The sequence below is a fragment of the Melanotaenia boesemani genome, chromosome 10 (assembly GCF_017639745.1).
Source record: "Melanotaenia boesemani isolate fMelBoe1 chromosome 10, fMelBoe1.pri, whole genome shotgun sequence".
Classification (NCBI taxonomy): Eukaryota; Metazoa; Chordata; class Actinopteri; order Atheriniformes; family Melanotaeniidae; genus Melanotaenia; species Melanotaenia boesemani.
In genome coordinates, this window is record NC_055691.1 from 5,930,254 (window position 1) to 5,943,070 (window position 12,817).

Consider the following 12,817-nt stretch of genomic DNA (forward strand, 5'->3'; position numbering starts at 1 on the left):
TATTTAATTTGGAACAGCTTGAATCTTTTAAGTTAAGTTTTCACGAAAATTAAATCAGTTATTCTGATTCTTTATTTGAAAGAAACTAAATGAAGAAAATCAAAATTTCAGGTTAAACCAAATGATTTACACTGAGGCAATGAAAAAATATTAGGTGTGACAGAGTACCTTCATTTTTTTAGTTTGAGTGTTAAATTTTGTTTCAGTATCTGAAGGTTACAGAGCAGTAAACTGAAAAAAAAACTATTTTACAGAAGAGCCACACTGATGATGATCAGGTAATAAAGACCATTTTAATCAGCAGCACCTGGCTACTATTCACTCACTGCACTAAATAGAAGCAGTAAGAGCCTTCTTTGTTTTAACAAGCTGCTTCTGAGGTTGCATTTACTCAATTTTAAGACCGGATGAAAGACAGATGAATTTCTATCATATCCTAATATGACAGATGTTTTAATTTAAGGAGGTTGTACTTTATTTTTCCAAGAGACTTAAGTTATCATCCCCTTTTTAAACTTTGAAATAATTTCTAAAGAAAACAGAATGTGTTAATCCGTCCCTTCAAGAATTCGTGATGTTGCGACTATTAAAGCAAATTCAGCCAATCCTTGTGAATTCTGCACGTCTTGCAATTTTATGTAATCACTGCAACTTTGACCAGTCGCTACCTTCTTTTTCATACGTTGTCCATGATGTCATCACGTTCACTTCCTGTTTGAGATGGGTACATTGCTAACTTGTGTGAAAGGGAAATATGTGCATTTGCTAACAAAAGTCGCCGCCATGGCCCGAGCTGTACAGTTTCCCCATGCTCTACACAAAAGTGGTGGAAAATTATTTTGGGTTTCATGCAATATTGTGGTCGAACACAAACGGAAGTCATTAATTGTTAATGGAGAGTCTCAGAAATGCGTGAACTGGCGAGACGAACCGCTGTGACAGAATCTTAAACATCCAGATCTGATGCAAGTGCAGAAAGAATCAATGTAAGTTTGATTTAATAATGAGGCTGCAGTCGTGATCATACAGGTAGGCTTCAGCACAGAAACTGTGGTTCATCAAAAGTACACTTAGTTTTTTCATCTCCTTCATATTGTTCAGTGTCTTTGAAGTGTCTTGTTATCTTCATAATTTATGTTGGTCCTGTCACACGGTGCTGGGCTCTGGCCAAATGAATGGGAGGGACTCATGTCTTTGATGCTTAGTGAAAACAGTAAAATATCATTTCAAACAATATTTTCAGACAGAAATCACACTGCAAAAACCTTTATTCTAACCTGAATGTTTGAAGAACAGAGGACTTTTTGTGAGGATGAAGTGATGTCTTCATGATGTGACTCTCCTAACTGATCAAGACAAGTGATAAAAAAAAATGTTTTTTTTAATATTCTCCAGTTTTTCATCTGAATTTTAACTGTATAAAGATCACCTATAAAATAACGTGTGGTCTTTCCCTATTTGTACACCATGGGTTGGTTCAGGTTAGGTTAAAAAAAAACTAAATCTATTCAGTGGAAACGAGAGTCCAGCCGAAAAGCACTCGAACTTATCTTCACTAACAGCCTTCCATTAAGGAAGGAAGGATCCTTACATGTCAAGATGTCAAATCAAAAATAGACTTTTGACTAGAAATAGCACTAAATCTCCAAAGCAGACAAAACTGATTAGATATCAGAAAAATGCAGAATGGCTCAACTGATGCAAAATGTAGCACAGTTTAAAATGTGGATGGATCTTGCTAATAACTGAGCTAAAGAGACTGTTGGTAATATAATTTCCCCTTTCTTTACTGTGTTTTTATATCATGTTAATACACTGGAATGCAGAAAGACTGAAGAACAGAAGCCCGACATCACTGGTGTTATTTATGGAAAAACACATTTGTTAATAAAATATCAGAAATAAATGCTTAAAATAATCCATGTAAAGAATAACTTGATTTATTTAAGTTGATTAACAGTCGGTTTAAAGGTAAACTAAAGACATTCAATGGAAAGAAAATGAAGACTTTTAGATACTTTAATTAATCAAGAAGTGACAAACCTGGGTTACTTCTACTATCAAAAATCAGAGTATTTGAACACGACACACAACTCAAACTGAATCTTCTTGTTCTTCTGGGTTAAAGACTAAATGACACGCCTTGTACACAGATGAAGTCCTGCACTGCTCTGTCTCTCTCTGATTAAATCCCGCGCTATCAACCACTGCTTTGTCAACAGCCATCAGCTGATGGATAACACTGCTAATGTGATAACAAAATCCTTGTGATGCATGCCTTAACACCACCACCACAGCTTGAGATGCAGCTCAGCTCTTCAGCGAAGGGAAATTACATCAGAAAACAGTTCGTTGCCAGGAAATACGACAATAACAGCAGTACAATGACATGCATCCTAAAGTAGATCAACAATTATCACACAGGGGGAGAGGAGTTTCCCCTCTCCCGTTAAACTCTGCTTTTCCCTTCTGTATCCAACTTAAAGCTCCTTCTGGGCACAAATCAAATGGAAAGAATGCACGACAAGGACAGATGTGGAGATAAAAAAGGAAACTAATCCTCAGCACTCACCTTTTTGAGCCAGGAGAAGTGCCTGTAGATATCAATGGGAGTCTCCATGCTCCCAGCCCATCACTGCCCTGCCTATTTCCTTGTGTTTTGGTCGGAGTTTGTCAGACTATGTGTGTGTGTGTTTGTGTGTGTGCAACAGCAATCCTTTATAAAGTAAGAATGGAGTCATGAACTGCTGCAGCATGTGAGTGCTGTCATGTGCATGTATGTATGTATGTGTGTGTGTGTGTGTGTGTGCTGTGAGGAGGAGGGCTTTTACGATCTCCAGAGAGGACAACCCCACCCCACCCCCCCTCCCCCTGCTTGATTTGACCCCCTCCTTTTTGGTCTCTCTTTGCTTTCCCTCTTTACTACCTCTGTTTTCTTTTCCTCTTTTCCCTTCCTTACTCTCTTTATTCTTCACTCTCAACTCATTTATTCCTCCTTTTTAATCAGGCAGACACTGCCTCCTTTATCCCCATTTCTGGGTTTTTCCTTCTCTTTTTTCCTCCCTTTTCCCTGAGGTCCATCTGATGGCCAAATGGCCGAGTCCAGAAAAGAGGGAGGGGGTGGTAAAGTTGTTTTCTTTCTTTTTTTTCTCTGTCATCTGTTTGTGCCTGAGTCTTGGCTCATCTGATGTCAGAAACGCAAACAAAGCAGCAACAGGCTTTACTGTCAGCACAAACAGCAAAACATGCTGCGTTTTTCTCTGCACTCTCTTTTAATTAAGTTACAGTCACGGTGCTGGAGGACTTCACAACCCTGTCTGCAGGACTCTCGCCATCTGTGCATCTGATCATGTTTAAACCCATTAGCTCAGAGCCCCATTTCCTGTATATTTTACACATCCTTCACAAAGACAATGTCTACCATTTGTCTGAAAGACTGACTCAAATATACGCACATGCACTTTAAAATTTTTAGTACATTGCAACCCTTGTAGGTCTTCAAAAAATGTTGCACAAAAGAAGTGAGTTTATGGACGCATGTTTAGTAGTTTTTTAAAGTAAATTATTTAGTTTGTTGTTGTGTTGTGTAAATGTCATGGCTCCTAATGATTTCTATCACACTTCAGGCTCTGAGCAGAAATATTCAGCTAAAGTATCTTTATCTCAGCCCATAATCATGATGCATTCACTGTACCTCAGAAACTGGAAGAGGATTCTCATCGGTATTTCTATAATTAATTTAAAAATAAAGGCCTAGCAGTACTGACTTCTTATTGGCATTGTATATTTTCTTTTCAAGTTAGAGGCTGGAAATTGTGATTTTACATTTGTTACTGAAGAAAGAAAGAAAGAAAGAAAGAAAGAAAGAAAGAAAGAAAGAAAGAAAGAAAGAAAGAAAGAAAGAAAGAAAGAAAGAAAGAAAGAAAGAAAGAAAGAAAGAAAGAAAGAAAGAAAGAAAGAAAGAAAGAAAGAAAGAAAGAAAGCATTTGTGCAACATATTCATAATATTCTCAAGAATTGAACACTTTTCATCTTAAGAAGTGTGGAAGAAAAACCTTAAAGACACAAAGGGCGGCAATAACTGAGGAAAACGATGTCTCCGAACTTTCCGCAATGTAAGCACAGGAGAGAGGACTAACAGGCAGGCAGTGAATGCTTCAAGGAAAAAAAGAAAGAAATAAGCTAAACATGATGAATAATGGAAATTAAAAAAAAAAAAAAAGTCAACAAATTTTAATTTGTCCTGCAAGGAGCCAACCCTTCATGATGACTTTGCAAATAAAACATGTTTGCAGGTTAGACAATGTGTGCAACTGTATTTAATAATGTCATTTAATGGCTGAGCTAGTGATGTTCTTACCTACACATGGAAGTATCAGATTGGTACCTTTTCATTTTAAATCATGTACTTGTTGCATCTGACACCTATAACCCTTCTCAGGTGTACCACCTCACCTGTTCGTTCAACATTTTGTTCTTCTAGCTGACACTGAAAAAAGGTCTCTCACAAAGAGACCAAACTGACCTTCCATCCAAACCACGGCCAGATAAAACCACATCACCTGGGAAAGTTTCCGGGATGTTCATCACTGCACTGCCTCCAACATGGAAACAGAGGCAAAAATCTGCTTGTTAATTTTCTTTTTGTGGGCAAATCATGAAGCTGCTACTGCAGCTAAGTACACAAAAAATGTATAAGATTGAAAACTCATCAGAAATTCTGAAAAAGACAGAGATTAAAAAGAAGATGGCCACTGCTGAACTGCTGTAAAAAGAACCCAGGTTTCCCCAGAATGGCGAATTAATCCCAGAGTCCTTTGTGTGGGGATGTTGGTGCGTGTTTTCTATAGAAGAGCAACATGATGCATGGCAACCATCTTCTGTAACATTAAAATAGACCCTCAGCTCTAATAGAAAACAAAACAACTGAAACATCTACATCCTCTAGAGGTTAGGAAAACTGCTCTGAAAATCTTGAACTTTGTCAAGATCATGGGATCATCTGCAAACAAGCATGTCGGGGTTAGCAGTAATGAGTGCCAACCACAAGACATCACAGCTTCCTGCCAATACTAAACTTATGATGCTTCCTGTGTTTACATGTGTGACTCTGTTTCACTGTAGAGTATTCCCTGGAAAGAAGCTCAAAGGGTGCACACTAATTGCAGAGTGCAAGCATCTTCTTTGATCCAGTTCCTCTAGTTCAGCAGGGAGGTGCAAGGGAAGGAGGAGAAGGTGGACAGGAAGAATACAAGAACAGGCAGCCAAGCTTGATGGTCTGCCAGACTTTTGTTTGTCTGCTTTTGAAATTGGCAATTGAGCAGCTTTCTGCTGCAGAAACAGCCTCTTTTGTTAACAGAGTGAGTTTTGTGGAATATCCAGACTAACAAGGGAATTGTTTCTTTTGAGTTTTTCAAAAGTAGTTTTTCTAACGACTGCTAACTCCAACCATCCATCACAGACCCACAGCTGGCCTCTCCTAAACTTTATGTTGCATGCTTTTCACTTAATTTTAAGAGTTCCAGGAATGGAACACCAAGAATGTACCATAGTTTATGTTACGCCCTCTGTTTCATGTCAGGAATTTCTAAAACATACATTGTCTCCCATAACTGTTGGCACAGTGAGTGCAAAAGCACTGCTCCGGTGGTTAAAATGCTGTATTAATACGCATACAATTAATTAATCTCATTTTAAAGAAGGTCTTTGTTATTTTAACACCTTTTACTCAACACTGAGGTGCAGAAAATACTTAAATATATCCAAAGCTGCTATTGTTCATGCTATTAATTTGGCATGATGGCTGAAAACTCACCTGGTACACAACAGTGGAATGAAAAATATCTCTGTGGAGACAGAAAATGCAGAACGAAACTAGAAACGATGAAGTGTGCATGTCAGGCCTGTAGTTGGCAACAGCAGACCCCATGAATGAAGTATGTTCTCATCAGACTTTTGGTAACGTCCAATTGTACAAAAGTGTACTGATTATTTGGCGCATGTAATCTCTCCGTTTTCACCAACGGCATAAATGTTGCAGGGGAAGCAGCTTTTTCTTTGAGAGACCAAATTACTTTAAAAGATTTGCAACACTAAGCACCATAAGAGGTGTACAACAAAAAATATTGCTTAACAACTGTCACTACTATACAGGAGATCTGCCAATGTACCCAAGCATCTAAAGGTGTAGCATCTAGATTTTATAATCTAATGAGAACCACCCATCCTCCAAAACTCAAAGGCACAGAGTTCAGGAGAGACTTAAATGAGGAAATAAAAGAAACACCATGGAAATATTTTGTTAAATGTTGGTATAAGTTATCAAGAGAGGTGCAGATGTGATCGATCATGTACAGGATCATCCATAGAAGTCACTTGACCCCTGATAAGATGACGAGACTGAAACTGAGATTCTGTAGTATGCTGGAGGTGTGAAAGACGTATGGTGTAGTTTTTTTTATTCCCTTTGGGTCTTGTTAATGTTTTTTATATATATTTGCACTGAGTGCTTTTTATGACAATTAATGAAAAGGTAATTGAAAGATTTGGCAGCACAAACAGAACATGGAGGTCCACCGTTGTTGTCGTGTTATTTGTGTGTGTAAATTGGCTTGAGAGCGCAACTGCAAGATGGCGTCACAGACCCCATCATCGCCTTGCGTTTCAAGAAAACTTCACTCTGGAGCCCGTTCTAAAACCTGTGCTGTTTCGGCCACCCAAAACTCGGTTACTATAGAAACAAGAGGCTTAAAGTCAACAAAACCATAGCCTTTTGCTGAGTGAGCGTTGTTGTAAGAGTTAGGAACTCCCAAGTTAAGTTTGTGTGTAGACCCCTTTCCAGTATCAGTCGATGAACCGGTGTTGTATCTACACATAGGATCATTTAGAAAGGAATACATTTTACATAGCACCTTTACGGCATTTGTTACTAGCAACCTCTCACAAAGACACACAGTCTGTTCCCATTTCTTCATTTGCATCTCTACAAAATGCCAAATATCACACTGACTGAAAACCAGAAAAAAGCATTTTCACAGAAACAAGATGATTCCCAAAGAGCTATTTCCTGAATACTACATATCTCAGCATGATGTGATGTGTCCTTAAAATATCTGAGGAAACCTGACAAGTGAGGGACAAATGAAGAAGTTGTTGGTTTAAAAAGTTTTAAAACAAGAAAAACAGAACAAATCCAACAAAGACCTGACCCAGAATCTGAGAGATGCAGCTGTATCTTCAGCTGATCCATCTACTGATGGCCAAAGCCTCATCAGCGATGGTCTCCATGGAAGGATGACTGTCAAGAAGCCAAACTTAAGTAAGGGAAACGGGGAGAAAAGGCTGAGGTACGCTAAATGACACATGAACTGAAGTGAAAAGGGGATCAGACAGAGAACAGAATAAAAGGCAGAAACATCCAAAGAAGAGCTTTGAAAAGTCCTTCAAGAAGTCTGGAGAATTATTTCTGAAAACTAACGAAAGAAATAACAAGACAGCTAAGAGGGTTCAGGCTGGGTTGAAAATTAAAGCTGCCTTATATGCCCATTTCAGTAAATCACTGCAGACCTTCTGTTTTCCTGGCAATGGATAAAGAAACGAGGGACAGTCCAGGTGAAGTTGCAGATTATTTGAAGCAGACAAGATGGTTACTGATCTTATTTAATCATGTAAAACTTTAACAGCTTGACAGATTACTAAATAAAACATTATATTTTTAAAATATAATGAATATAAGTATAATAAATTGAATTAAAAGGCTTTTTTTACATCATCACATTGCATATTAGCACAAATACTCAACTTGTATACTGAAACAAGATGGTTAAGAGTTGCAGGGAATAAGTAAAGGAAAGAGACAAGACAGAAAGAAAGAGAAAAAGAAGGTGGGGGGGTGTGAGAGCAACATTTGAGACATCTGCTGTTGAAACAATGCAGGAGCTTAAAAGACCGCTGAGCGAGAAAACTCAAAGCAGCTTTCCGGACAGAAAACAGCAGCCTCTGCAGGACAAAACTCAGCAACAACAGCCACCAAAGTCCAGCAGCAGAGATGACAACAGCTGTGTGTCAGTGAATTCAGCGGAAATACAGAAAAGACCTTCAGAAAGTCAAAATACTCTACTTGTTGGAGCAGTTTGATCTTACCTTACCAGTGGCAGCCCTGAGAAATCCACCCCTCCTGCCTGAGACTTGAGAGCTTAAATACTAAACTACCTCATTTACATTTACAAAAACAGACTCACATTAGAGAAGTAGAGGGCGGGAGCCCATAAGTCCACAGTATCAGTGAGTGGAGAGGATAACATGCAGTAGAAAAGAAAAGGGGGAAAAAGAAGTAAAAGCTGACGTAAACAGAGGAGTTATAATGACTGAGAGGCCATGCAGGACAAACAGAGGGCGTGAGGGAGGGAACTCAGCGCAGGAAGTTGATAATAGCCAAGTTGTAATGGTGTCTCTGAGGAAAACTTAACTGAGCATGCTCTAACCCCCTCTTCTTGCTCTCTTCCCTCCTTCCTTCACTAAAAACACAGTTCAAGTGTTATAATAATAATGAAAACAGGCTGAGTAGTAACCACTTATATGATGATGTCAGTAAAGAACATACACCAAACAGCAAATACAGTTTAAATCCTCAGAATTTCACTTCAACTCGTGTACCCCATGAATAACTTTTACATTAATATTGATTATATGGACACCAATAACTTGTATGGCCTGAAAGGTACCACCACACCCTGCTGTAGATGTCATACTGTCCTCTAATGGATTAAGTAATATGTATAAACAAGTGGTACATTTATTACAATACAGTGAGATTATTAGTTTTAGGCACCATGCACGGAACTAAAGCTGCCTGAAATTAACTAAGAAATCAGAGCTAAATTAATCCAAAGCATAATTTGTGTTCTTCATGTTTAATCCCTTAAAGGGACATTGTGAAACATTTCATGTCTGCATGTTTATATGTGTTTTCACTGGTGTATTATGACCTCGGCTGATAATCTGACACATTCTCATAGGCGAAGAATTTTAGATTTAGGGGTTAAGGCCAGATATAAAATTAAAAGTGTTGCATCATTATTTCTGAGGTAGAAAAATTATGATTTCTCTTTTCACACACTAACAAATAATAATGTGATGTTGAACATTTGCACTAAAAGTTGAAAATGTGTGGTTACCTTAAATTACAGTTACATTATTCTTCTGTACCTAGTCATGAACTGTCACAACTAGGGATGGCATTTTAAGTGATCAATTAAAGGTCCCATATTATACACTTTATTCCCAATCTGAGACCATTCATTAATATCTAAATGAAATATTTCCGCCATGGTATGGACAAATCGACCCTCAGTTTGAGTGCAGCGGCTTCTCTTCACCTCCCTCTTTTTAGCAGCTTCAGAAATGTGCCGTTTATGGTGGGCGGAACCCTGGTGGAGCAGCTCAGCTGTTGGCTCCGCCCATCGCATCGCCCGTCATGAGGTGATTGACAGGTTAGGCCTTAGCGGTAACTAGACGCTGATTACAGCGTAGTGAAGGATAAACAAACGCCGGAACACCGGAACCCATTCCTGAAGAAGTTCGAGCAAGAAGACTAACAGTACTGCTCTTACCTCTCCAGCTGTGTCACGGACAGTTGGTATTGAACCTGGCTTCAGCTTCAAACGGTTGGCGAAGCCTGCTTTCCATGCCCCCATGTTGTGGAAACAGTCCTCTTTGAAATGCTGGCCACAGACATGCAAAACCTTTGGAAGTTTTCCGGGTACATTTCCTCCAAAAATAAAATTAATCCACTCAGTCCTCGTGGGTTCAGTGGATGGAAGTAAAAAAACGTTTTCGTGTTCATTTATGCAGCCACAAACAGAACAGTGCTTCTGTCGCTTAGCCATGTCCGCTAACGAGGGTTGCCGAAGAGGGAAAAACACTGGGCGCTAGGTGATTTTTAGAGGGCGGGCTTTGAGAGCCGGTAGACGGGTCCATCGCTCTGTGGGGAGTGGTTATTGTCCCTTATGACGTCATAACGTACACGCTTTCAAACAAGCTCATTTCAGCGCTTACTTCACTAGAGGTGGAGCAGGGGGGAGAGAGAGCGCCTGAAAGAGTTTCACACTTACGGGTCTCCTACACATGCGGGGGGACCAGTATGACTGTTCCAAAACCATTAAAAAGTGAATTTTGCATAATATGGGACCTTTAAAATCATTCATCTATTCCTTTTTCTAAACCGATCATTCCAATTCAGGGTCACGGGGAAGCTGGAGCCTAGGCCAGCAGCTAGGAGGCAAGAGGCAGGGTACATCCTGGACAGGTTGCCAGTCCATAGCAACGCCAACACAGAGAGACAAATTTAGAAAGACAAAGAATTTAGAGTGAATAATTAACCTAACATGCATGCCCGGTGTATCCGGAGAGAACCTATGAATACATGGGGAGAACATATAAACATACAGAAAGGATACCAGAGAAAGTGCTAACCACCACATCACCATGCAGTCCAATTAAAACCAGTTAGTCATACCATCATGAAGACGTCATTACCAACGTGTTATTTGTGATTCTACTGGCGTTGTTTGTACAGTATGTAGTCAGGAAAGAGGCTCAGAGAGAGGGCTGAGTTAGGGCCGGGCAACATGAACTAAGTTTCATATCTCAATATATATATACTTCTTTTTACCTGAATCACGATATACAATATATGTATATCTCAATATAATTTCTGATATAAACGATATTCCCTCATTCTACATTGCCTGTGAAAAAGTCTTTGAAATATCTGAAAATCTTGAAGTATTGTCCAGCCCAAGGGGGAGTCACAGACAGGCCAGAGGCGGAGATTTAAGGTGGCTGCGTTGAGGAGTTGTAGCCTCTTGCAGCTTTATGTTTGTCAAATGGGAAAGGGGGGTCTTGGTAGGGCTGGGCAATATATTGAGATTTTCAAATATATCTGACTTTTTCACATCCGATAGAGAATGAGGGAATATTGTTTATATTGAGATGGCTTGTCTTGAGCTAAAAGGATCTTTTCTTTTTGCATTTTGCACAGCTGTATTTTTGTTATCATCATTGAAAAGTATTTTTCATTTATTTAGTTTTGAAAACATTTCATTTAATATACAGCTACTTCAATTTCAGTCAGCTGATTTAATGCAACTGTGCTGGAGATCCTTAATAAAAGTGCATTTAGACCTGTAAATTAGAACTGCCTCTTTGGTTATTTGACAAAAAATATATATATATTGATATATATATCATATGTTGTGATTCAGGCAAAAAATATTAAGAAATGAAATTTGGTTTATATCACCCAGCCCAATTCTTAGCTACTGTATTTCAGTTAAATGCAAGTGGTAATAGGATTTGTTTTTCCACCTTCAGGCTGTACAAGTATGTATGTATGTGCATGCATACTGTAATGTCATTACCCATATTAATTTCTTTTTATGGTAAGTTGTAACTAATTTTTTAATAAAATCTGGTATAAATCTTTGTCAGATCAGACAAGTTTTTAAGTAATCTGTTAAAAAATTATTGTAATAATAAAAATATTTGCAAAACAGAAAGACAGAAAAAAAAGACAAAGAAATACAGAAAGACAGAACAGAATAGATGGTGTAAGACTGGCGAGACACCAAATGAGTCCTGAGTTCAACCTCGCAGAGACGTGCTAACATTGTGCAGCAGAGAATAGCTGTTCTGTAGCACAGCAGCTAAATTCCTCTGTGCTCCCTCTGACCCCCCAGCTAACCCTGTCTGACTCCACTGCAGACTCCCTGTACAGTGAAAACACCAGATGATGGATTACTGCAGAGTTATGTGATGTCCCGCTCTGACAAAAATCACTGAACACTCAATGCTTCAAACTACTTAAACATTACGTTAGTTGGAAGACACAGGCAGTCTATGCATGGCTAAAATAATATCTACACTACATGCAAACATGCAGATTACTTAAACCCTTTGATTTTTTTATTAAAAAAAAACTTTCAAATGATGCTGATCTAATGGAGTATATATAAACATAATAAGAAGATGTTCAGCTTTCTGATCAGCATAGATGAAACTGTGATCCTGAACCAGCCCCTCTACACTCATCACTGCTGAATGAACGCACAAGTAAATCCAGCCTCTCTTTGCTAATTTGTAATAAATAATCCCAACGTTAAAAGAAGAAAAAAAAGGAAGACACTGTTACGTAAATATTTCTAGATAAAGAGGTCGTTCAACATTTATTTCTTGGAGAAGGTCTATTTTCCAAAGCATCACTGTGAAGATCTTTTTTCCAGGCAATCTTTCCTTTTCTCCCAATAATGCACACACACTCAGCATGCAGTGTGTTTTCTAACACAGCTGTATAATATCTACACAATGTGTGAGTTTCACTGCAAATTTAAAAAGAGCTTCTTTATAAACCTTCTTTATGAATCAAAATTTAAACTTAGCATTGAAACTAGTTAAAAAGTCTTTTCAAGGATTGTTTTCATCTCTCTTAGCTTTAATCTGTTTAAATCATGTTATTATTCAATGTAAAAAAGGTGCAGTTACACATAACATCTAGCAGGTCAAATTAAATTGTCATAAAAGTATAAACAGATTCAAAGCTACAATTGATTCCTCCAACATCAACTGGAAGGAAGAACCTCTGCATCAGAAAATCATAAATGAGCAAGAAAATGTTATTCTGAATACACAAAATGCTTACATTTACCAATAAACAAGCCTAAAAATTCAGCCTTTTTCCAAACAGAGTAAGTAACACTATAATCGGCAACAAGTTCAAGAGACAAAACCATAACAGAGCTTCATTAAAATAGATTTCATG

The 12,817-nt window shown here is 38.3% G+C and overlaps 1 protein-coding gene across 11 annotated transcripts in view; it reads right to left on the reverse strand.

Moving 5' to 3' along the window:
- Window positions 1-12,817, reverse strand: part of ppfibp2b (PPFIA binding protein 2b) — a 124,858-nt gene that overhangs the window by 62,998 nt on the left and 49,043 nt on the right. The window contains exon 1 of one of the 11 annotated variants that reach the window (XM_041996447.1): window positions 8,241-8,336. The exons of 9 other annotated variants lie outside the window; for them this stretch is intronic. In XM_041996447.1, the coding sequence (XP_041852381.1) occupies window positions 8,241-8,303 (63 nt within the window). In that variant the 5' untranslated portion in view covers window positions 8,304-8,336. Of the gene's footprint in view, window positions 1-2,572; window positions 2,814-8,240; window positions 8,337-12,817 lie in introns of those variants that run through there. One more of the 11 variants, XM_041996448.1, reaches the window with a different exon arrangement.